The 26801-nt window shown below is 38.1% G+C and overlaps 1 protein-coding gene across 3 annotated transcripts in view; it reads left to right on the plus strand.

Moving 5' to 3' along the window:
• SMC5 (structural maintenance of chromosomes 5) overlaps positions 1 to 10016 on the plus strand; it is a 98152-nt gene extending 88136 nt beyond the window's left edge. For 2 of the 3 annotated variants that reach the window (XM_040250799.1, XM_040250966.1), the window contains exons 19-25: positions 716 to 760; positions 1208 to 1303; positions 1734 to 1838; positions 2032 to 2151; positions 3312 to 3491; positions 3571 to 3666; positions 4690 to 10016. In XM_040250799.1, coding sequence (XP_040106733.1) covers positions 716 to 760; positions 1208 to 1303; positions 1734 to 1838; positions 2032 to 2151; positions 3312 to 3491; positions 3571 to 3666; positions 4690 to 4833 — 786 coding nt within the window. In that variant the 3' untranslated portion in view covers positions 4834 to 10016. The remainder of the gene's footprint in view (positions 1 to 715; positions 761 to 1207; positions 1304 to 1733; positions 1839 to 2031; positions 2152 to 3311; positions 3492 to 3570; positions 3667 to 4689) is intronic. The other variant, XM_040250884.1, reaches the window with a different exon arrangement.
• The last annotated feature ends 16785 nt before the right edge of the window (positions 10017 to 26801 follow it).

The raw sequence follows: 26801 nt of genomic DNA on the forward strand, positions 1-26801 counted from the left end.
TAGGGGATAATTGCTTTGGACCAGGCAAGAGACTCTTGTGGTGTGGATTAGGGTGGAAGCACAAAAGATAGAGCAGTTTACAGACTTGAGGTATCTTTTAATGACAGAACCAGCAGGACTTACTAATGGTTTTGAATTGAAGGGTAGAGAGAGAATCCCTAAATTTTGCGAATTACTGAGATGGGAAAGATCGAAGGACAGATAGGTTTGCTCAAATTGGTGGGGAAGGTGGGTAAGTTGCAGATTTGTTTCACCATCTTAAATTTGTCTATTAGAATCAAATGAAGATACGAAATAAGTGTGTGGCACATGAGTTCAAAGCTCAAAGGACAAGTCAGATTCAACAAAATAAACTATAAATATCTGAAAGCTTATAGAAGCTGAACTGCTTTCCAGACAGGGAAAAAAGACAGGTTAAGAATTAATGTAGCATGTTAGGATCTTTTTCAGAGTTTTAAGATTCATTTTGTACATTGTAGTACATAAACTTTTGCAAGTTGTGCCGACAAAATGTTGTACTGCTTGCCTGCCCCCACACTGCTCTAATTTGTTGCTATGGTATGGTCTCAGAAAATAGTACTGTGGTGAAATTCTACTGTCAAAGTAATTGGATTCTTAGGATGCTTTTGTAGTTCTTCACAAGTACAGTATAAAGTTCTAATTTCTTGCTCTCTTTCAATGCCCCACATATTCTGGACCCATTCTACCAATTCAGCAAGTACCCACCATTCCAAATGGACACAACTCCTCACCCCCCATGGTATGCAGTGCTCTTTCTTTTTCTCCAAGCTCCTATCTCTCCTCTGCCTTACTTTTCCCTCGCTGTTTGCTTTAAGGCCCAGAGATGAATTCTAGGCCTCTGAATTCTGTTTCTTGTAGCTCCTGTAGCATGAACTGATAATTCCTTTCTCCAAATTCCATAACCGGTATGATGTGTACTGCTTATTTTAATACTCAACATCAATACATTGCCTTAAGGTGTTAGCTCATGTTATTAAGTATATACATTTTGTTTTCTTCTAAAGTATAAACCCCTTTTTGAAAGCAAAAAGCCATGTTTGTAATTCCTTTGATTCCTTACTGTGTTGTGCTAGCATGCTGTTCAACATATACCAGACACTCAACAGAATATTTTCGTTTTAATTATTTAAATTGAACTGTTTTCACTGTAGTACGTATAATAATGGACAGTTTTTTCATTCTTCAGGCTTTCCAAGATCTTCCGAACACCTTGGATGAAATTGATGCTTTATTAACTGAGGAAAGATCAAGAGCGTCTTGCTTCACAGGACTCAATCCTACAGTATGCTTCTTTCCCTAATGCCTCCGGCAGTCGCCACCACCAGCACAACTGCCCCCACCCCCCACACACAGAGTTCCCTCCAGTACTTGCCTCCCACTCTGTTCCTGCTGTCTAGCTTATTATTACCAAGAACTCTAGTACAATGTACTTTTAAATGCCAGATTCTGAATCTATTAGAATTTTAAATAGATTCTTCCTAAGGAACACAGTGTTCTGTTCCTTTTTATTATAAAAAGAATACTTGGGCTAACCTGAAATACTGAGATGTCTTTTGTTTTTTAAAATAAAAAAATAACTCTTTAGTATGTTGCAAGAACATAAATTAACTGCATACAAACAGTGGCATTTTCAATTAATGTTTTAATTGATGCAAAATTTTTTGTACCTTTATCCTTTGGTAGATTATTCTTAAAGATTTTTTTTCTGCCAGGTTGTTGAGGAATACACAAAAAGAGAAGAAGAAATAGAGCAATTAACTGAGGAACTAAAGATAAAGAAAGTTGAACTGGATAAATATAGAGAAAACATTTCACAGGTAATTATTGAACTTTTTCTCATGTGCATTAATAATATGGGAATGTAGAATAATGCAAAATGAAATGATAACATTTCTAAGAAAAAAATGTATGTTCTCAGGACTAGATTGATATAATTTTTTTATATAAAGTTTTATATCAATGTAATAACACTTCTTTTACTTTGTATTTTTATATTGCTTTTACTTACAGGTAAAAGAAAGGTGGCTTAATCCTTTAAAAGAGCTGGTAGAAAAAATTAATGAAAAATTTAGCTATTTTTTTAGTTCTATGCAGTGTGCTGGTGAAGTTGACCTCCATACAGAAAATGAGGTAAAATTGCATTTGATATGTTTCCTGACAAGAATTTTACTTATATGCTAAAAGTATGTGTAAATTGTTTATTTACTCTAAAGTTATATCTGAAAATTGTTCTTATTAAAAAAAATGTCCAAAGGAAAGGAGAGACCGTATATAGGATTCCATCAGGGTCCCTTGTTGTTTTGAGGATGTTCTTGGTGACATCTGAGATTAGCCACTAATCTATATAGACTCTTTCCATATCCAGCCTAAGTAATGGTTATTCAGTTGTGATGAACAAATGCATTGCTTTTTGCAATCACTACTCCTCAAGTTTGAAGAGTCATATACAAATTGGCAAACATAACTGAAATATAGAATAGTATCAGTGGTTTCCTTTTGATCAAGAATTTGAGTTCATAAGAACAAAAATACTTTAAAAATTTGATACTGATTTCTTGAACTATATACGTTTCATGCATTGCAATTGTGGGTAAAATAAGATTTCCATTAAGAACTATATGAAGAGATGAACAAGGATGTCCTTCAAAATAATTGGGAAAGAAGAGTGGGTAGAGCTATAGATGAAGCAAGATTGGTCATGTATGGATCACAGTTGAGACCAGTTGATTGAGCTTATTTGGGAGTTCTAATTTTGTAAATGTTGAAATTTTCCCCTAATACAGCATTTCTTTTAAGGAGGAAGAAATGTGAAGCAAGGTAGTGCCTTTATTTCTCCTTAGGAATTTTGTCCCGTTACTCCTTTATCTGTTTATTATGAAACATCATGTAACTGTAAGTTTTAGTAAGATATCAGACCTGCCAAGAGAATTGTCATCTACATATTCTGGGCTCGCTAGAAGGAAGAAATGTATTGTAATAACTTGTAATTTATAATATATTTCCTTTGTGCCAGAAACTGTGCCAAGCATTTCTAGGTTATCTTCTTTAATCTTCAGAACCATTCTATAAAGCAGGTACTTTTTATTGACTATTTTATAAATAAACTGAAACAATATTAGAACCACTTGCTCTCTATAAGCTCTAGAGGTCTCCAAAGATCCATTTAGATAAAACTGATATCATGAATAAGTCAATTATAAGAGTAAAAAATTTCAATTTATTTTCAAAAAACAGTATAAAATTGCCAGAGAAAACTCTCACCTTTCGTCAACTTTTTAAATGTTTTGTAGGAAGACTATGATAAATACGGAATTCGAATTAGAGTTAAATTTCGCAGTAGTACTCAACTGCATGAATTAACTCCTCATCATCAAAGTGGAGGTGAAAGAAGTGTTTCTACTATGTTATATTTGATGGCACTTCAGGAGCTTAATAGATGTCCATTTCGAGTAGTTGATGAAATCAATCAGGTATTGGATATTCTTTTATTGGGTTTCACTGTATCTTTTAATAGATTTAAATCTAATCATTATTATTGTCTTTCTTTAGGGAATGGACCCAATTAATGAACGAAGAGTGTTTGAAATGGTTGTAAATACTGCTTGTAAAGAAAACACATCTCAGTACTTCTTTATTACACCAAAGGTAGGTAATAAGGAATCTAAAAATACTCACCTTACTTGGAAGTCCCTTATGGCTAAAACATGTAGCAGATTTTGGCCCAGTATGTGTAAATATGAGCAGGAACAGTCCCAAGATAGATTATAATAAAGGGGGACAAGTTCCAATAACATACTTAATCAGAAACCTTATCATTAAAGGAAGAAAGTAGTAGGCATAGCATTATGTTCCAGAGCTGAGAGTTCCTCTACTTTTTTGGCATTTATTCTTCCTCTAGGGAATTTCCTCTCTTAGCACTGAAAAATGACAGAAAGCACTGGTCCTCCTCATTTCCTCAGAAAGGCCTGTTTTGCTCTGTCCTGGCTCAGAGGAAATCCTAAGTATCCTCAAAATCTTCTGTTCACATAAAAAAACAGACTTACCTTTACAGAACCATTACAGTGGGAAATTTTCTTTTGTTACCTCTTGTGCTATGGGTCAATTATGAAACTGCTGTATAGTAATCAAAGATGTTTTTATTAATGTAATCAGATTTTCTAAAAGAAATTTCATTGGAGATCCTATCTTAAATTCAGTTTTTATCAAATAGTATAATCTCTTCTTATTCCAGCAGATACTCTGTAGAATAGCTAGATCTGTTAGTTGGCCTATAAATCAAACCACCCTGTTAATACACTTTTCAGGCTACCAATCTGTTACAGTACCTGACTATAGAAGTTGCTTGAAAGGTGTTTTGTGGATAAAAGAGTGAAAGTATCCTAGGAAAGTTCTGGACGATATACTTTTCCAGGGTCAACCTAGGAAGCAGTGTGACCCCCTTGGCCTGTGAATATAGAGGGCTCCCAAGATATGTTGACGAATCCTTAGGCCAGGTTTCAGATATGGTAGCACAAGTAAAAATCACCATCTGGCAGGGTGTATGTTGAGAACTTCATTAAGAGTTTCATTAATTTTACAAATAAAATATATTTGACTCTACACATGCAAGTTCAGAAAGTTGTGCTTAATATATAGCATTCTATGACAGTTTGTTTTAACACTTCACAGCTCCTTCAAAATCTTCCTTATTCTGAAAAGATGACAGTATTGTTTGTCTACAATGGTCCTCATATGCTGGAACCAAACAGATGGAATTTAAAAGCTTTCCAAAGGCGGCGGCGCCGTATTACATTCACTCAGCCTTCTCAATGAAAGTGAAGGGCTGGAACTTTGGGACTTTTCTGTTAAATCCTATATGTAAGTGTGGCTCAACTGAATAAAAGTTAGATTCATTAAGACTAAAGGATCAGTTACTTTTGAAACCTGCTATTAGATACAAATGGGTTGATGAAGAGAGACCATAATAACTTCTTTCTGTGGAACATCATCTGGTAGTAAAATTTAAATATTGTGTCCTTAGCACTCTGACTTTTACAGTATTTGCTACTCAAATCAGAACTACAGTGGAAGGGATTATCAGTTACAAGAAGTTTAGTTGACATGGGAACCCTGAGCTTTACTTGCAAAGTAATTTTAACTACTTTTAGAGTCTAAAGATGCCTCTATAGCTTAAGTCCTAGTTTCTCCCAGTGTTACAATTTAAAATTTGGTATGGAAATGTCTAATGTATAGTAATGATTTGTGACAAATCTATTCATTTCTTCCTATTAAAAAGATTACCTTAACTCCACTAGGAAATGGGATTTTAGGGACCCTTTAAAAAAAAGTTTTATGAAACTTGATACTGTAATTGTATTGGTATCTCAAAGGAGGGGAAAGTACTGGGAGCAGGACTTCTTTGAAATGCCACAAGATGGCCACTAGATGATGCAAAATGCAACCAAAAGATTGACAGAGAAATAAGTGGCAAGAATTTTTAAAGAATAACCCTATAAAATGTGGGTGGGTCTTTTTAGGCTTAATCATTTTTGTTTTCTTTTTTTAATTTAAAGTCAATTTTTACATCTTAAATTTCTAAAGCATTTTTATAATTATTTTTAGTAAAATTTTTCTTAACATTTCTTATACTGGTTTCTACAGTTTATATTTGAAATTTCTCAGTGTTACATAGAGTGAGCAAAAGCATTGATCTGTTTAAAACCATAATATTTTTAGACTTTAAGCTTATGTAGGTCCTTTTAATTTACAGTGTTGATCCTAGCCCAGTATCTTAGAAAATCTAATTTAAACTGTTCTTGGAACATGGAAGAATCAGATTAGAAAATCATTTGTTTATCTCTGAGTTATACTAATTAACAGTGCCAAAACATTCTATTCTTTAAAATCTTGTAAAATAAAGAACTGGAGCAAGGACATATCTTTAAACGGTGCATTGGATCTGTAGAGGTAATGACAATTATTTTTTTGACTTGGTAGCTTGACTAAATTGAAGAATTGCATTCAGTTTGGGTTTTATATGTTCTTAAATAGCTACTGAAATTTATATTCTTGTTAAGTCAAAAATAATGAAAGTCTACATCCTCTTATTTGGACATTTTCTCTTTAAAAAGCTATTTTTTTCTTTATAAAAAATTTAAAATAACCTTCCCCTCTTAAATTAAGTCTAATGCATGTACTATGAAAATATTTTAAAATAACATTTTTACTAGTGCAAACAACTCATGTAAACATTGAAAATGTTGGTAACATGTTAGTAAATGAATGTTGTTACCAATGTTTTGTTGTTAAATACTTTGTTTTCCATCAAATTACCTTTACTAATATGTGCTTGGTGTAGTTCATTTATTGTCTAAGTGCCAGTCATCTTATTTCTACAAAATGATCATCAATGTGAAAAAAAGTTTGAAGATTTTTTCAGTTTACATATGCCAATAATTATTCCAAACCTTGTTTATAAGCATTTGTATCTTTAGTGGACAAATACTTGGTTTTACACTGAAAGTTGAGCTACGAAGAATAAATTATGTATTTTAACATTAATAAAATAGTAAGTCCTGCACAATAACTCAGCCACTTGAAACTTCACATTTTCTGAAAAAGTTGATTTTAATTAAAAATTGTAAAAACTTCATATAATAGTCTTATTTGATGAATAAAATATTTAAAACCCTAAAAGGTGACAAGCAATTATTTGTAATGACAAAATCTTAATTGATTTGCCTAAGGTTTTTGCATTAAAAGGAAAGATTTCTTGCTGCTTTCTAATTGTCTTTTGGACGTGTGTTTATTTTCTTTGGAGTATGAATCTGTAGTGTCTAAAAATATGTAATTTGGGGGAAATCCTGGTGGTCCAGTGGTTAGGACTTCGTGCTTTCACTGCCAAGGGCCCAGGTTCAGTCCCTGGTCGGGGAACTAAGATCCTGCAAGCTGTGCAGCATGGCCAAAAAAAAAAAGGCGTAATTTTGTCCTGTTACTATGTATCTGCAGGTGTAACTGGAAAAAAACTTTGTGGGAAATGCTACTTTGTTGGTAATAAATGTGTATTTTCATGTTCTTTTAGTGTATGTCTTTTTAAATGAGCACTGTTTTTTATATACTTTGAATCTTTGTAAGAGTCATTTTGGTTTTCAGATTTGCTAAAAAGTCTATTGAATGCCTGCCATTTACAGAATACTGTTTGGAAGTCTGTGTTCAAAAGGATAGAAAATTGAGTCCCTTGTCTCACTGCAAGGCAATCTTAGTCTAAATAAAGCCATAAATTCCAGGAAAAGTATTTAAATCATCTAAAGAAACCAGTTACAAGGTAAATATAAATATTTTTAGGTTGAAACCTTAGATGGCCTGAAGAGAGCCTTGAATATGGCATCTTTACCTATATGGCTGTGTACTTAGTTAAATTTCAGCCACTGTGTTACTCAAAAGGGAGAGGGTGAATAGTGGAGACAAAGAGGCATCTCTGCCATGATCCAGAGAGTCACCCTGTGGTTTGCTGACAATGTTTTCAGAGAAAAGACTTGGTAGGCTTTCATCACACTCATAAAAATCCAGTTGTCACAGCCTTCAAGACTTCTATGTATCTCCCCCTGCTGCCCTCATCTAAAATCCCTAAGCCACTAATATATATCACTGGCAAAACACAATGATGTATATTTTGAAGAATAAAAAATACAGCCTGCACTGTCAAGAAACTTAGTTCAGGGTGGTGATTCCAGTTCAAGATGTCAAACCCCATTCTGAAGATCCTGAACTTACCTTTTCCACAGACACACTGTGTCTAGAGTTATATAATAGAAAATTCCTCATCACTGGCTGAGTGACAACCACACATCAAGCAAGCAGGTTGAAGAGGCTGGAACAAACTCCCCAAAACCCCCACCCCCAGTGGGTCCCAAATTGGAAGAGAACTGAAAACCCAGAGCTTCTTGATGAGAAATGAGGAGTTTGAACCCCACATCAGGTGCTCCAACTTTTAAGACTTGCACCTGGAAGAGAAGCCCCCATCTGATTTTGATAACCATTGAGGCTTGTGTCCTGAGACCCAAACTAGTGATCTGAGAAGTGATTCTTCAGAGGCTGGTCTGCTCAGACTCTCCTACCCAGGGCCCAGCTCAGAAGCAACAGATCACACCCAGACATAAAGTGAAGGAGGCTCACCTGCTTAAACTGAAGCATCAGTCTGCCTGAGAAGGCATCTACTCTGACATATACGTGTAGGAGTTAGTTGGCGGGGACAGAGAACAGGCAGGTGCTGTTTTCATGCCCATGTCCCAGAGCACAATTATCTCCTGGACAAGACGGTTCACATCTGATGCCCTGGTTTTGCTGGCTACTGCCCAGAGGACGCCTCTGGACCACCTAGCTCTGGAGGTCAGGAGAGCTTATGTTCCTGGACCCTTGGGACTATAACAATCTGTCACCAGAAAAATCTGTGTTCTGATTTTTGTGGCTGCTGCCAGTGGGCACCTCTATACTCCCTGGTTCTGGTAACCATGGGGCTTATGACAACGGGTCCCATGAACAGTAGTGAATGGAGAAAAAGTTCTTAAATAGCTACCATCTCCAGAGCACAGCAAGAGGCACTGGACCCAGGAGCTCAGTCTTTATGAAGAATGAGGGCCTATTAAAAATCATGTCTGCAGCCTGAGGGACAGTCTTCCAATTAATCACTCATCTGGGGCTGTCTGAATATTTTGCAGAAGTCTGGGAGAGGGGTACCATCTTCAGGCTCTCCCTTTGCCATGCTCCAGAGTGCCAGTGCCTCCCAGAGAGGAGCTTTACATGTTTGGTATCCTGGTTTTCCCACCCAGTCCTTACTCTGCAGCTTCTGCCTAGCAGGGGATGCCCCTTGATTGCCTGGCTGTGATGGCCAGGGGGCTTACATTCCTGGGTCCCACAGGACTGTGATTATCATAGAGATGGTTCTTGGCAGAGCATGGCCACAGAGAGCAGACTGAAGCAACCCCTCACCCTAGTCTTTCTGTGATGTAGCTTCTATCTGTCCTGGAGAAGCAGGCTTCAGGTCTGGCATACACTTTGAGGCCTCCAAAGTTATTCTCAGGGCATATAGGCTACAGATGCCATCCTGGCACTCCTGCCTTGCTCCAGATCGCTGGTATTTCCCAGAAAAGAGCTTATACATGTGTCTGGAGGCATAACTTTTTTGACTGCCACCCAGGCACACCTCCAAATTTCCTGACTCTCGTGGCCAACAAGGTTTATGCTTGCAGTCCCATAGGACTGCCATACTTTTAAAAGTTGCTGCCTGAGGATCTGACTTCTAATCAGCCTGAATCTAGGTAATGAGAACCTCCCTAGGCACACCCTCAACTACTAGGAGCTGTTAACAATATGATAGGCTGTTTGGACAATCACAAAAGTTTGAGAGACAACAAGAGGCTAGGGCAGGGTTGAACAAGTTTCATCCACAAAAAGCCATTCTTTTTAGACAGAGAGGTCATTGTTTTACCTACTGCAAGAAACCAACACAGGGAGTCAAGAAGAGAGAGAGGAATAAACAGTAAGATAAATAATAAGATAAAAGCTCCAGGGGTTGGGGCAGAGGCAAACTTAATAAAATGGAGATAAGTAATTTATGTTCAAAGAAATGATTATGAAGATGCTCACCAAACGAGTAGAATAAATGAATACAGTGAAAATTTCAATGAAGAGTTGGAAGACAAAGTACTAAATATAAATAACAGAGCTGAAAAATAATAATTGAATGTGAAAAGTACACTATGAAATTGAAAAGTTCACCAGGAGACTAAACAATTAATCACCAAGTCGAAGACAAGGCAGTGAAATTCACCCAATCAGAGCAGCAAGAGGGGAAAAAAAATGAAAAAAAGGGTAACGGTTTTGTGGGAAATTATCAAGTAAGGCTAACATTCACATTTTAGGGCTCCCAGAAGACAGAAATGGGCAAAGAAAATATTTGAAGATAAATGGCTCAAAGCTTCCCTAAACTAGGTAAGGAAACAGCATCCTGAGGCAAGGAAAAAAAGGAGGACTCATAAAATCAGAAATGAAAGAAGATATTTTATAATTGGTACCACAGAAATACAAAGGATCATAAAAGACCAATATGAATAATACGCCAAGGGACTAGACGATCTAGAAGAAATGGACAAATTCCTGGAGACATAGCCTATCAAGTCAGTTGTGAAACATCTGAACAGACTGATTACTGATAATGAGACTGTATTTGGTAATCAGAAACTCCCCAACAGACAAAGTTCAGAATTAAGTGGCTTCATTGGTGAATTCAACCAAACATTCTAAGGAGAATTAACACCAAACCTTTTCAAACTCTTCCAAAATTTAAAAAAAAAAAAAAAAAAGGAAACTCTTCCAAACTCAATCTACAGGGCCAGCATTATCCTGATACCAAAACCAGACAAAGATGCCACAAGAAATCTTCAGACCAGTATCCCTAGTGAACACAAATGTAAAAATCCTCACCTAAATATTAGCAATCCGAATTCAACAATATATTAATAAGCGGGCCATACATACACCAAGATCAAGTGGGATTTATTCCAGGGATGCAAGAATTAACAAAGTGAAGAATATAAATCATATGCATCTCATTAGATGCAAGAAAATATCTGACATCTAGACTTTAACATCAATTCATAATAAAACACTCAAAAGTAGGGACAGAAGTAACATACCTCAACATAACAAAGGCCATATATGATCATATTTAACAGTATATTGCTGAAAGCTTTTCCTCTGAACAGCAGGAATAAGACAAGGATGCCTACTTTCACCACTTACATTCAACAGAGTACTGAAAGCCCTAATGAGGAATTAACCAAGAAAAATGAATAAAAGGCATCCAGATTGGCAAGAAAAAAATAAAACTGTCACTAGTTATAGATGATATGATACAGAAACCCCTTAAGACTCTAAAAAAAAAAAAAAACTTACAATAAATGAATTCAGTAATGTTTCAGGATATAGGATCAATGCAAAAAAATCTTGCATTTTTATATGCTAATAAAAATCTTTTTGCAGTTATATAAAAAAGAATAAAATACTTAGAAATGAATTAACCAAGGAGGTGAAAGGCCTGTATATTGAAAAGTACAAGATATTAATCACAGAAATTGAATAAAAAGATAACCCTCTGCTAATGGGAAGATTTTGTTAAAATGTCCAAACTACCCAAAGCAATCTAATTCAGTGCAATTCCTAACAAAATTCCAGTGGCATTTTTCACAGAAATAGAACCAACAATTCTAAAATTCATACAGAACCAAAAGAGACACTGAATAGCCAAAGCATTCTTGAGAAAGCTGGAGGCATCACACACCCTCCTTTCAAACTACAGATGGCCCTTCAACAATGGAGGGGTTAAGGGGACCAACCTTCCTCACAGTCATCTGTGTGTATAACGTAACAGCCAGCCCTCCATATTTGCAGTACCATACCCAAGGATTCAATGATTGTGTAGTACAGTAGTATGTATTCAGTGAAAATTTCAGGTATAAGTGAATCCATGCAGATAAAACCGATGTTGTAAGGGTCCACTTAACATTACAAAATTATTGTGTGTGTGTATATATATAACTTTATTGGCATAGAAACAATTACACAGATCAATGGAACAGAAATGAGAGCTTAGAAATAAATCTACACGTATGTGATCAATTAATTTATGACAAAAGAGTTAAGAATATACAGCGGGGAAGGGGCAATCTCTTTAAGAAATGACATTGGAAAAGTAAACAGATTGGACAACAAACTAAAAAGCTTCTGCACAGGAAAGGAAACTAGTAACAAAATGAAAGGGCAACCTACTGAATGGGAGACAATATCTGCAAATATATCTGGTATAAAGGATTAACATCCAAAGTATATAAAGAACTCATATAGCTTCATATGAAAAAATAAGTCTGCCTATTTAAAAGTGGATGAAGGATCTGAATAGACATTTTTCCAAAGAAGATGCAGTTTTAGCCAGACTTACCAAGAATAAACAGAAAAGGGTCCAAATCATTAAAATTCTGAAATTAAAAAAGGTTATTACCAACATCGCAGAAATACAAAAGACATTAAGAGGCTACCAAAAGCAACTATCTAAATAGAACCCCCCCCCCAAATAAAAGATGTCCTTTTCATCATAGGGGACAGGAGTGCAAAAGTAATAAGTCAAGAGATACCTGGATTAACAGGCAAGTTTGGCCATGGAGAGATACCTGGATTAACAGGTAAGTTTGGCCATGGAGTACAAAGTAAAGCAGGGCAAAGGCTAACAGTTTTGCTAAGAGAATGCACCAGTCATAGATAACACCCTCTTCCAGCAATGCAAGAGATGACTCTATACATGGACATCACCAGATGGTCAATACTGAAATCAGGCTGTTTATATTCTTTGCACCCAAAGATGGAGTAACTCTATACAGTCAGCAAAAAACAAGACCTGGAGCTGACTGTGGGTGGCTCAGATCATCAGCTCCTTATTGAAAATTTCAGGCTCAAATTGAAGAAAGTAGGGAAAACCACTAGGCCATTCAGGTATGACCTAAGTCACATCCATGATTATACAGTGGAAGTGACAGATTCAAGGGATTAGATCTGATAAGAGTGCCTAAAGAACTATAGATAGAGGTTCATAATATTCAGGAAGTGCTGACCAAAATTATCCCAAAGAAAAGAAATTACAAGGCAGAGTGATTGAGGAGGCCTTACAAATACCCAAGAAAAGAAGAGAATTGAAAGGCAAAGGAGAAAGGGAAAGAAAGATATACCCATCTGAATGCAGAGTTCCAAAGAATAGCAAGGAGAGATAAGAAAGCCTTCTCAGTGATCAATGCAAAGAAATAGAGGAAAACAATAGAACGGGCAAAACTAGAGATCTCTTCAAAAACACTAGAGATACCCAGGGAACATTTCATGAAAAGATGGGCACAATAAAGAAAAAGACAGCAAGGACCTAACAGAAGCAGAAGAGATTAACAGGAGGTGGCAAGAATACACAGAAGAACTGTACAAAGAAGTTCTTAATGACCTGGATAACCACAGGCTGCCCTCCGCTCCTGGGCAAGCAGATTGGTCCCAGGGTGGGCAACGGCAGTAGAAAAGCTGGGGCACCCTCTGCTCCTGGGCATCATCCACCATCAACTCCAGCCTTAGCCGGACCCCCTTCCCAACGACCCCTGCAGGGCTTCTGCCTCAGCACCAGAACAGCACAATGACCAACATCCAATGAATGGCTGGTGAAGGTTTACACACTTAATGAGGACCAGCAGTGGGACAACTAGGGCACCGGGCATGTCATCCAGCTATGTGGAGCAGCTGAAGCAGATATCCCTGCTAGTCAGGGCTTGACAAGATGTGGTCCACTGGAGAAGAGAATGGCAAACCAGTATTCTTGCCTTGAGAACTCCACGAACAATATGAAAAGGCAAAAAGATCCTACACTGAAAGATGAGCTCCCTAGGTTGGTACGTGTCCAATATGCTACTGGGGAAGAGCGGAGAAACAGCTCTAGAAAGAATGACGAGATTGTGCCAAAGCAGAAATAAAGCCCAGTTGTGGGTGTCTGGTGATGAAAGTAAACTCTGATGCTGTAAAAAAAAAAAAAAACAGTATTGCATAGGAACCTGGAATGTTAGGTTCATCAATCAAGGGAAATTGGATGTGGTCAAGCAAGAGATAGCAAGACAGTGCTTTAGGAATCAGTGAACTAAAATGGATGGGAATGAGCAAATTTAATTTAGACGACCATTATATCTACTACTATGGGCAAGAATCCCTTAGAAGGAATGGAGTAGCCCTCACAGTCAACCAAAGAGTCCAAAATGTAGTACTTGGGTGCAATCTCAAAAATGACAGAATGATCTTGGTTTGTTTCTAAGGCAAACCATTCAACACTATGGTTATCCAAATCTATGCCCCAACAACTAATGCTGAAGAAGCTGGAGTCAAATGATTCTCTGAAGACGTAAAAGACCTCCTAGAATTAACACCAAAAAAAAAAAAAAAAAGATGTCTTTTTCAACATAGGGGACTGGAATGCAAAAGTAGGAAGTCAAGAGATACCTGGAGTAACAGGCAAGTTTGGCCGTGGAGTGCAAAATGAAACAGGGAAAAGACTAACACAGTTTTGCCAAGAGAATGCACTGGTGATAGCAAACACTCTTTTCCAACAACACAAGATAACTTTTCATGTGGACATCACCAGATGGTCAATACCGAAATCAGATGGATTATGATGGAGAAGCTCTATATAATCAGCAAAAACAAGACCTGGAGCTGACTGGCTCAGATCATCAGCTCCTTACTGCAAACTTCGGGCTTAAATTGAAGATAGTAGGGAGAAACCACTAGGCCATTCAGATATGACCTAAATCAAATCCCATATGATTATATAGTGGAGGTGACAAATAAGGTTCAAGGGACTATATCTGGTAGACAGTGCCTGAAGAACTATGGACGGAGGTTCATATCATTATACAGGAGGTGGTGATGGAAACCGTCCCCAAGAAAAAGAAATGCAAGAAGGAAAATGGTTGTCTGAGGAAGCCTTACTAACACCTGAGAAAAAGAAGAGAAGCAAAGGGCAAAGGAGAAAGAAAAAGATCTACACAACTGAATAGCAAGGAGAGATAAGAAAGCCTTAAGTGAACAATCCAAAGAAATAGAGGAAAACAATACAATGGGAAAGACCAGAGAGATCTCTGAGAAAATTAGAGATACCAAGGGAACATTTCATGCAAAGATGAGAACAATAAAGGACACAAATGGTAAGGAACTAACAGACACAGAAGACATTAAGAAGAGGTGGCAAGAATAGAAGAATTACACAAAAAAGATCTTAATGACCAGGATAACAATGATGGTGTGGCCATCCATCCAAGAGCCAGACATCCTGGAATGTGAAGTTGAGTGGGCCTTAGGAAGCATTAGTACAAACAAAGCTAGTGGAGGTGATGGAATTCCAGCTGAACTATTTCTAATCCTAAAAAATGATGCTGTTAAAGTGCTGCACTCATTATGCAAGCAAATTTGGAAAACTCAGCAGTGGCCACTGGACTGGAAAAGGTCAGTTTCCATTCTAATCCCAAAGAAGAGCAATGCCAAAGAATGTTCAAACTACCACAAAACTGCACTTATTTCACATGCTAGCAAGGTTTTGCTTAAAATCCTTCAAAAGCTAGGATTTAGCAGTACATGAATCAAGAATTTCCAGATGTACAAATAGCATTTAGAAAAGGCAGAGAAACCAGAGATCAAATTGCCAACATCTGCTGGATCATAGAAAAAGGGAATTCCAGAAAAAACATCTACTCTGCTTCATTGACTATGCTAAAACCTCTGACTGTGCATCACAACAAACTGTGGAAAATTCTGAAAGAGATGGGAATATTAGACTATCTTACCTGCCCACTGAGAAACCTGTATGTAGGTCAAGAAGCAACAGTTAGAACCAGACATGGAATAAGAAACTGGTTCAAAACTGGGGAAAGAGTAAATCAAGGCTGTATAGTGTCACCCTGTTTATTTAATTTATATGCAGAAGACATCATGCAAAATGCCAGGCTAGATGAAGCACAACCTGGAATCAAGATTGCTAGGAGAAATATTAATAATCTCAGATATGCAGATGATATCACTCTTGGCAGAAAACAAAGAGGAATTAAAAGAGTCTCTTGATGAAGGAGAAAGAGGAAGAGTGAAAAAGCTGGCTTAAAACTCAACCTTCAAAGATGGCAGAGTAAAAGGACATGGGCTCATTTCCTCCTGCAAGAGCACCAAAATCACAACTAGCTGTTGAATAATCATTGACAGGATGACGCTGGAACTGATGAAAAAAAGATACCTCATGTCCAAAGACAAAGTAGAAGCCACAGCAAGACAGTAGGAGGGGCACAATCACAATAAAATCAAATCCAATACCCACCAAATGGAGATCAAATAATACCAAAGTGGAGAACAATAATACCAAAGAAGTTCTCAAACTGTTGTGAAGTTTCAGAACCCCACATCAGGCTTCCCAGCCTGGGGACGCAACAAAGAGACAGTGACTCTGACCTTGAAGGCCAACAGATTTGATTACAAGGCTTCCACAGGACTGGGAAAGACAGACTCCAGTCTTAGAGGGCACAAACAAAACCTTGTGTACACCAAGGCTCAGAGGAAAGGAGCAGTGACTGCACAAGAGACTGAACCAAAACTACTAGCTTACTAGTGTTGGAGGGTCCCCGTGGAGGCTTGGGTCAGCAGGGGCTCACCACAGGGGTGGGAGCACTGACAACAGCAGTCCGGGAAGGTCCCCTTTGGTGGAAACCCTCTTGGAGGTCTCCAGTAACCCAACCACAGCCCCCGAAGACCAGAGGGCTGGGTCGCCTCAGGCCAAAAAACTACCAGAGAGAAAGCACAACCCTCCTCATCTGCAGATAACTGGATTAAAGCTTTACTGAGCAAGGCCCTGCCCACCAGAGCAAGACCCAGTGTTTCTCATCACCACTCCCTTCCATCAGGAAGCTTACATTATATTTTAAGTCACTCAGTCATGTCCAACTCTTTGCTATCCCATGGACTATGTAGACCATGGAATTCTCCAGGCCAGAATACTGGAGTTGGTAACCTTTCCCTTCTCAAGAGGATTTTCCCAACCCAGGGATCAAACCCAAGTCTCCCACATCACAGGTGGATTCTTTACTGTCTCAGCCACCAGGGAAGCCCAAGAATACTGGAGTGGGTAGCCTATCCCTTCTCCAGGGGGTCTTCCTGACCCGGGAATCGAACCGGGGTCTTGTTCATTGCAGGTGGATTCTTTACCAGCTGAGCCACCAGAGAAACCCACACAAGCCTCTTAGCCTCCTCCATCAGATGTCAGACAGAAGAATCAAGAACAACCACAACCCCACAGTGACAAACAAAATTACAGAAAGTTAATCAGCATGAAAAAGCAGAAAGTTATGTCCCAGTTGAAGGGACAAGATAGAACCCCAGAGAAACAATTAAATTAGAGATAGGCAACCTTTCAGAAAAAGAATTCAGAATGATAGTGAAGATGATTCAGATCTCAGAAAAAGAATGGAGACAAAGATTGAGAAGATGCAAGAAATGTTTACCAAAGACCTAGAAGAACCAAAGAACAAACAGAGATGAATCACTAGACGGAATCAATAGCAGAATAACTGAGGCAGAACAATGGATAAATGACCTGGAGGACAGAATGGTAGAAATCACTGCCACAGAACAAAACATAGGAAAAGGAATGAAAAGAAATGAAAACAGCCTAAAAGACCCCTCGGACAACAATAAATGCACAAACTTTCATATTACAGGGGTCCCAGCATGAGAAGAGAGAGAGAAAGGGGACCTGAGAAAATATTTGAAGACATACTAGCTGAAAACTTCCCTAACATGGAAAAGGAAGTAATCAACCAAGTCCAGCAAGCACAGAGTCCCAGGCAGGATAAACTCAAGGAAGAACACACCAAGACACAGTAATCAAACTGACAAAAATTAAAGAGATAAAATATTAAAAGCAACAAAGGAAAAATGACAAATAACATACAAGGGAAGTCCCATCAGGCTATCAGCTGATTTCTCAACAGAAACTTGACAGGCCACAAGGGAATGGCATGATATATTTAAAGTAATGAAAGGGAAGAACCTACAACTAAGAATACTCTACCCAGAAAAATTCTCCTTCAGATTTAATGGAGAAATAAAGCTTTCCAGACGAGCAAAAATTAAGAGAATACAGCACCACCAAACCAACTTTACAACAAATGCTAAAGGAACATCTCTAGGCAAGAAGCAAGAGAAAGAAAAGACCTACCTACAGAAAATAAACCCCAAACAATTAAGATGATTATAGGATCACACATATTGATAATCACCTTAAATGTAAATGGATTAAATGCACCAACCAAAACTGGCTGAGCAGATGAGAACGTGTGCATGTATGACTTTCACTTACCACATCACTCTGCTTGACCCCCCAGTTCAGTTCAGTTGCTCAGTCGTGTCTGACTCTTTGCGACCCCATGAATCGCAGCACACCAGGCCTCCCTGTCCATCACCATCTCCCAGAGTTCACTCAGACTCATGTCCATCGAGTCAGTGATGCCATCCAGCCATCTCATCCTCGGTCGTCCCCTTCTCCTGCCCCCAATCCCTCCTAGCATCAGAGTCTTTTCCAATGAGTCAACTCTTCGCATGAGGTGGCCAAAGTACTGGAGTTTCAGCTTTAGCATCATGCCTTCCAAAGAAATCCCAGGGCTGATCTCCTTCAGAATGGACTGGTTGGATCTCCTTGCAGTTCAAGGGACTCTCAAGAATCTTCTCCAACACCACAGTTCAAAAGCATCAATTCTTCGGCACTCAGCCTTCTTCACAGTCCAACTCTCACATCCATACATGACCACAGGAAAAACCATAGCCTTGACTAGATGGACCTTAGTCGGCAAAGTAATGTCTCTGCTTTTGAATATACTATCTAGGTTGGTCATAACTTTCCTTCCAAGGAGTAAGCGTCTTAATTTCATGGCTGCAGTCACCATCTGCAGTGATTTTGGAGCCCCCAAAAATACAGTCTGACACTGTTTCCACTGTTTCCCCCATCTATTTCCCATGATTGTATGTAATTATTTTATATTGTTAGGTTACTCATGCTCCCATTATGGCTTGCAATGGTTAATTATCTTTAAGTTTTTGTCTGGCTATAAATTGTGAAAACTGATAAACATCTTATACTATTGTGATTATGTATTACTCAATACCATTGTATCATGATTGGTCAACAGAAAAATAATAGAATTCTGTCACCAAAACTACCATTTAATAGAAAAAACTGTAATCACTTTAAAAAATCCAGATAGCAGGATTATCTTGGAATTTTATGAATTATACAAATGCCCAGGTATTGCTTTTTTCTTTTTTGCCAGAATGCCCATATGTTTCTAATCAGCAGCCATGTTTAAAAACAACTGAACTATATGAGGATCTCTTATCTACACTCACTTTTTCTAGTTCATATTCAGTGTTCCCATTTCATTTATGTTTTCCAATCTCTCCATCTCTTTTTATGTTCTTTCTCAAGCCTTTATTAAGTGTACTAGAGGGGCTTTTCTATACATATATATAAATAATATGTATAATATGTATAGAATATGAATTTTTGCCTAACTAAAAAATTTATGACATTTTGATTTTACTTTTTGACTTAGTATGAATAGAATGCTAGATCTCTAATTTAAGAAAAATAGATAGGCAACAAACAACAAAGGTTTACTGTCTAAAACAGGGAACTATAGTCAATATCTTGTAATAATCTATTATGGAAAATAATTTCAAAAGTATTATATGTATATAGATATAACTGAATCACACAGAAGGAATTCTACTTTTTGAAATTTAGTATTACTTATCTTTATGCCAGTTTTTCTAAATATCCTATGGACATCTAATAACAACATATGAGATAAAAATTTTAAATATTTTTCTGTGAGATATAAGATTAATATAAATTAAATATAATTAAATATAAATATTTAAATTATTAATGGCATCATTCAAGATGCTCCTGTTCTTATTTTTTCTGTACTCAGAGAAATATATTCTCAGAGAAATGTTAATATGTCTCAATATGATTATGTATTTCTTTTCTATTTCTTCCAATTTTTGCTTTCTGTATCTTTGTTTCTTTGTTTTTAGGTGTCTAATGGTTTATGATGTCTATCTTCTTTGTGAATTTTATCTTTTATCATTAAAAATATTCATATTTGTTTAAAAAAAAAACACTCAACATTCAAAAAACAAAGATCATGGCATCTAGTCCCATCACTTCATGACAAATAGATGGGGGAAAAAGTGGAAACAGTGACAGATTTTATTTTCTTGGGCTCCAAAATCACTGCAGACTTCTGCTCCTTGGAAGAAAAGTTGTGACACACCTAGACAGAGTATTAAAAAGTCGAGATATTACTTAGCCAACAAAGGTTTGTATAGTCAAAACTATGGTTTTTCAGGTAGTCACATACGAATGTGAGAGGTGGGCCATAAAGAAAGCTGAGCACTGAAGAATCGATGCTTTCCAATTGTGGTGCTGGAGAAGACTCTTGAGGGTCCTCTGGACTGCAAGATCCAACCAGTCACTCCTAAAGGAAATCAACCCTGACTATTCATTGGAAAGACTGATGCTAAAGCTGAAGCTCCAAATCCTTGGCCACATTATACAAACAGCCAACTCACTGTAAAAGACTGATGCTGGGGAGGTTTGAGGGTGAGAAGAGAAGGGCGACAGAGGATGAGATGGTTGGATGGCATGACTGACTCAATGGACATGAGTTTCAACAAACTCAGGGAGATAGTGAAAGACAGGGAACACTAGTGTGGTGCAGTTCATGGGGTTACAAAGAGTCAGACATGACATAGCAACTGAACAACAATAAAAGCAACTATATGCCAATAAAAAGACAACCTAGCAGAAATGGAAAAATTCTTAGAAAGGTACAATCTCCCAACACTAAACCAGTAATAAATAGAAAATATGAACAGACCAATCACAAGTACTTAAATTGAAACTGATTTGAAAACCCCCAACAATGTTCAAGAGCAGATGTCTTCACAGGTGAATTACATCAAACATAGAGAAGATGTAACACCTATCCTCTGAAACTATTGCCCAGAATTACAGAGGAAGGAATACTCCCAAACTTATTCTATGAGGCCACCAAAACTGGACAAAGATACAACAAAAAGAAAAAGAAAATTACAGGCCAATACCACTTCTGAATATAGACACAAAAATTCTCGACAAAGGATGAGCAAACCATATTCAACAATACATTAGAAGGACACAGCCTTCACATGGTGAAGGGGCTTGCATACCTCAGTGAAGCTATGAGTCATGCAGTGCAGGACCACCCAAAGACAGATGAGTCACAGTGAAGAGTTCTGACAAAATGTGGTCCACTGGAGGAGGGAATGGCAAACTACTCCAGTATTCTTGACTGAAGAACCCCATGGACAATATGAAAAGGCAAAAAGACATGACACCAGAAGATGAGCCCTCGAGGTTGGAAGGTGTCCAACATGCTATTGGAGAAGTGTGGAGGACAATTACTAATAGTGCCAGAAAAACTGAAGCCAAAGTGGAAATGAGGCTCCATTGTGGATGGGTCTGTTGGTGAAAGTAAAGTCCAGTGCTTTAAAGAACAATATTAGGACCTGGAATGTTAGGTCCATCAATCAAGAGAAATTGGATGTGGTCAAGCAAGAGATGGCATTGAAAATATCATCACTTTGAAATCAGTGAACTAAAGTGGACGGGAATGGACAAATTTAATTCAGATGACTATTATATCTACTACTGTAGGCAAGAATCCCTTAGAAGGAATGGAGTAGCCCTCACAGTCAACAAGAGTCCAAAATGCAGTAATTGGGTGCAATCCAAAAATGACAGAATGATCTCAGTTCATTTCCAAGGCAAACCATTCAGTATCATGGTAATCCAACCCCAATCCAGTGCCCTAACCACTGATCCTGAAGAAGCTGAAGTTGACCAGTTCTATGAAGACCTACAGCACTTTCTAGAACACCTTCTAGAACTAACAACCCCCCAAAAATGTCCTTTGAAAGCAAAAGTAGGATGTCAAGAGATACACAGAATAACAGGAAAATTTGGCCTTGGAGTACAAAATGAAGCAGGGCAAAAACTAAGAAGAGTTTTGCCAAGAGAACACACTGGTCATAGCAAACACTCTTTCCCAACAACACAAGCAACAACTCAACACATGGACATCACCAGATGGTCAATACCGAAATCAGATTGGATATTATTTTTGCAGCCAAAGATGGAGAAGCTCTACATAGTTAGCAAAAACAAGACCTGGAGCTGACTGTAGCTCAGATCATGAGCTCTTAATTGTAAAACTCAGGCTTAAATCAAAGCAAGCAGGGAAAACCACTAGGCCATTCAGGTATGACCTAAATCAAATCCCTTATGATTATACAGTGAAGGTGGTGAACAGATTCAAGGGAATAGATCTGATAGATTGCCTGAAGAACTATGGACAGAGGTTCGGAACATTGTACAGAAGTCAGGATCAAAACCATTTCAAAGAAAAAGAAATGCAAGAAAGCAAAGTGGTTGTCTGAAGAGGCTTTAAAAATAGCAGAGGAAAGAAGAGAAGCAAAAGGCAAGAGAGAAAGGGAAAGATATAACTAACTGAATAAAGAATTTCAGAGAATAGCAAGGAGCGATAAAAAGGTCTTCTTAAATAAACAATGCAAAGAAATTCAGGAAAACAATAGAATGGGAAAGACTAGAGATCTCTTCAAAGATCGGAAATATCACAGAAACATTTCATGCAAGGAAGGGCATGATAAAGGACAAAAAAACGATAAGGACATAAAAGAAGCTGAAAAGATTAAGACATGGCAAGAATACACAGAACTATACAAGAAAGGTCTTAATGATCCAGATAACCATGATGGTGTGGTCACTCACCTAGAGCCAGATATCCTGGAATCTGAAGTCAAGTGGGCCTAAGGAAGCCTTACTACAAACAAGGCTAATGAAGGTGATGAAATTCCAGTTAAGCAATTTAAAATTCTAAAAGATGATGCTGTTAAAGTGCTGCGCTCAGTTTGTCAGCAAATTTAGAAAACACAGCAGTGGCCACAGAACTGGAAAAGGTCAGTTTTCATTCTAATCCTAAAGAAGGGCAATGCCAAAGAATATTCAAACTACCACACAATTGCAGTTATTTCATATGCTAGGTTAGGCTCAAAATCATTCCAGCTAGGCTTCAGTGGTATGTGAACTGAGAACTTCCAGATGTATAATCTGGGTTTAAAAAAGGTAGAGGAACCAGAGATCAAATTGCCAATATCCAGTGGATCATAGAAAAAGCAAGGGAATTCCAGAAAAACATCTGCTTCATTGACTATGTGAAAGCCTTTGACTGTGTGGTTACAACAAACTGTGGGAAATTCTGAAAGAGATGGGAATACCAGACCACCTGACCTGTCTCCTGAGAAACCTGTATGCAGGTCAAGAAGCAACAGCTAGAACCTTACATGAAACAATGGACTGATTCAAAATTGGGAAAGGAGTAAGATAAGGCTGTATATTGTCACTCTGCTTATGTAACTTAAATGTAGAGTACAACATGCAAAATGCTGGACTGGATGAATCACAGGCGGGAATCAAGATGGCTGAGAGATAAATCAACCTCAGTTATGCAGATGATACCATACTAATGGCAGAAAGTGAAGAGGAATTAAAGATCCTCTTGATGAAAGTGAAAAAGAAGAGTGAAAAAGCTAGCTTAAAACTCAGCATTCAAAAGACTAAGATCATGGTATCTGTTCCATCACTTCATGGCAAAGAGAAGGGGAAAACATGGAAGCAGTGACAGTTTCTTGGGCTCCAGAATCACTGTGGATAGCGACTGCAGCCATTAAATTAAAAGATGCTGGCTCCTTGGAAGGAAAGTTGTGACAAAACTAGACAGCATATTTAAAAGCAGAGATATCACTTTCCTGACAAAGGTCTGTATAGTCAAAGCTATGATTTTTCCAGTAGTCATGTATGGATGTGAGAGTCCGACCATCAAGAAGGCTGAGCGTACAAGAATTGATGCTTTCCAATTGTGGTGCTGAAGAATCCTCTTGAGAGTCCCTTGGACTTCAAGGATACCAAACCAATCAATCCTAAAGGCACTCAATCCTAAATATTCATTTCATTGGAAGCACTGATACTGAAGCTGAAAGCAGTAATACTTTGGCCACCTGATGCGAAAAGTCAACTCACTGGAAAAGACCCTGGTGCTGGAAGATTGCAGGCAAAAGAAGGGGGCAGCAGAGGATACAATGGTTACATAGCATCACTGACTCAATGGACATGAGTTTGAGCAAACTCTGGGAGATAGTGGACGACAGAGGAGCCTGGCAAGCTGTAGTCATGGGATTGTAAAAAGTTAGGCACTACTTAGTGACCAAACCATGATCAAGTGGGATTTATCCCAGGGATGCAAGGATTCTTCAGTGTCAAAAAATCAATCACCATATTAACTAAAGAATAAAAACTATATGATCATCTCAAGAAATGCAGAAAAAATTTGATAAAATTCAACATCCATTTCAGTTCAGTTGTTCAGTCGTGTCTGACTCTTTGTGACCCCATGGACTGCAGCATGCCAGGCCTCCCTGTCCATCACCAACTCCCGGATTTTACTCACACTCATGTCCATTAAGTCAGTGATGCCATCAAACCATCTCATCCTCTGTCATCCCCTTCTCCTGCCCTCAATCTTTCCCAGAATCAGGATCTTTTCAAATGAATCAGCTCTTTGCATCAGGTGGCCAAAATATTGGAGTTTCAGCTTCAACATCAGTCCTTCCAGAGAACACCAGAACTGATCTCCTTTAGGATGGACTGGTTGGATCTCCTTGCATCCATTTATAATTAAAAAAAAAAAAAAACTCTACAAAGTAGGAATACAGGGAACCTACCTCAATATAATAAAGGTCATCAATGCAAAGAAATGGAGGAAAACAATAGAATGGGAAAAACTAGAGATCTCTTCAAGAAAATTGGAGATGCCAAGGGAACATTTCATGCAAAGATGGGCTCAATAAAGGACAGAAATGGTATGGACCTAACAGAAGCAGAAGATATGAACAAGAGATAGCAAGAATACACAGAAAAACTGTACAAAAAAGATCTTCATAACCCAGATAATCACAATGGTGTGAATCACTCACACTCACCTAGAGCCAGACAACCTGGAATGTGAAGTCAAGTGGGCCTTAGGAAACATCACTACAAACAAAGCTAGTGGAGGTGATGGAATTCCAGTTGAGCTGTTTCAAATCCTGAAAGATGATGCTGTGAAAGTGCTGCACTCAATATGCCAGCACATTTGGAAAACTCAGCAGTGCCCACAGGACTGGAAAAGGTCTGTTTTCATTCCACTCCCAAAGAAAGGCAATGCCAAAGAATATAAAAACCGCTGCACAATTGCACTCATCTCACATGCTAGTAAAGTAATGTTCAAAATTCTCCAAGCCAGGCTTCAGCAATATGTGAACCATGAACTTCCAGGTGTTCAAGCTGGTTTTAGTAAAGGCAGAGAAACCAGAGATCAAATTGCCAACATCCACTGGGTCATCGAAAAAGCAAGAGAGTTCCAGAAAAACATCTATTTCTGCTTTATTGACTATGCCAAAGTCTTTGTGACAGTGTGGATCACCATAAACTGTGGAAAATTCTGAAAGAGATGGGAATACCAGACCACCTGACCTGCCTGGGAAACCTATATGCAGGTCAGGAATCAACTGTTAGAACTAGACATGGAACAACAGACTGGTTCCAAATAGGAAAAGGAGTATGCCAAGGCTGTATATTGTCACCCTGATTATTTAACTTATATGCAGAATACAGCATGAGAAATACTGGGCTGGAAGAAGCACAAGCTGGAATCAAGATTGCCGGGAGAAAGACCAATAACCTCAGATATGCAGATGACACCACCCTTATGGAAGAAAATGAAGAACTAAAGAGCCTCTTGATGAAAGTAAAGGAGGAGAGTGAAAAAGTTGGCTTAAAGCTCAACATTCAGAAAAGTAAGATCATGGCATCCAGTCCCACCACTTTATGGCAAATAGATGGGGAAACAGTGGAAACGGTGGCAGACTTTATTTTGGGGGGCTCCAAAATCACTGCAGATGGTGACTGCAGTCATGAAATTAAAAGACGCTTACTCCTTGGAAGGAAAGTTATGACCAACCTAGATAGCATATTAAAAAGCAGAGCCATTACTTTGTCAGCAAAGGTCTGTCTAGTCTAGGCTATGGTTTTTCCAGTGGTCATGTATGGATGTGAGAGTTGGACTGTGAAGAAAACTGAGTGCTGAAGAATTGATGCTTTTGAACTGTGGTGTTGGAGAAGACTCTTGAGAGCCCCTTGGACTGCAAGGAGATCCAATCAGTCCATCCTATAAGGAGATCAGTCCTGGTTGTTCACTGGAAGGACTGATGCTGAAGCTGAAACTCCAATACTTTGGCCTTCTGATGCAAAGAGCTGACTCATTGGAAAAGACCCTGATGCTGGGAAAGATTGAGGGCATGAGAAGAAGGGGATGACAGAGGATGAGATGGTTGGATGGCATCATTGACTCAATGGACATGAGTTTGGGTGAACTCTGGGAGTTGATGATGGACAGGGAGGCCTGGTGTGCTGTGGTTCATGGGGTCACAAAGAGTCAGACACCACTGAGCTACTGAACTGAACTGAAGATACATGACAAATCCATAGATAACATCATTCTCAACAGTGAAAAGATAAAAGTATTTCCTCTAAGATCAGGAACAAGACAAGGTTGCCCTACTCTTGCCACATTAAACATAATTTTTGAATTCCTACCAATCAGAGAAGGAAAAGCAATAAAAGGAATACAAATTGAAAAAGAAGTAAAACTGCTATTATTTGCAGATGACATGATACTATGCACAGAAAATCTTAAATATTCTAGCAGAAAACTACCAGAACTCATCAATGAACTCACTAAAGCTGCAGGATACAGAATCAATACTACAAAAATCTCTTGCATCCTATATATTAACAAAAGATCAGAAATATTAATTAAGAAAACAATCACATTTACTGCTACATCAGAAGAATAAAGTACTTAGGAATAAACCTACTTAATGGACTGGAAGAAACACAAGCTGGAGTCAAGATTGCCGGGAGAAATATCAATAACCTCAGATATGCAGATGACACCACCCTTATGGCAGAAAGTGAA

The sequence above is a fragment of the Oryx dammah genome, unplaced genomic scaffold (assembly GCF_014754425.2).
Source record: "Oryx dammah isolate SB20612 unplaced genomic scaffold, SCBI_Odam_1.1 HiC_scaffold_1, whole genome shotgun sequence".
Lineage (NCBI taxonomy): Eukaryota > Metazoa > Chordata > Mammalia > Artiodactyla > Bovidae > Oryx > Oryx dammah.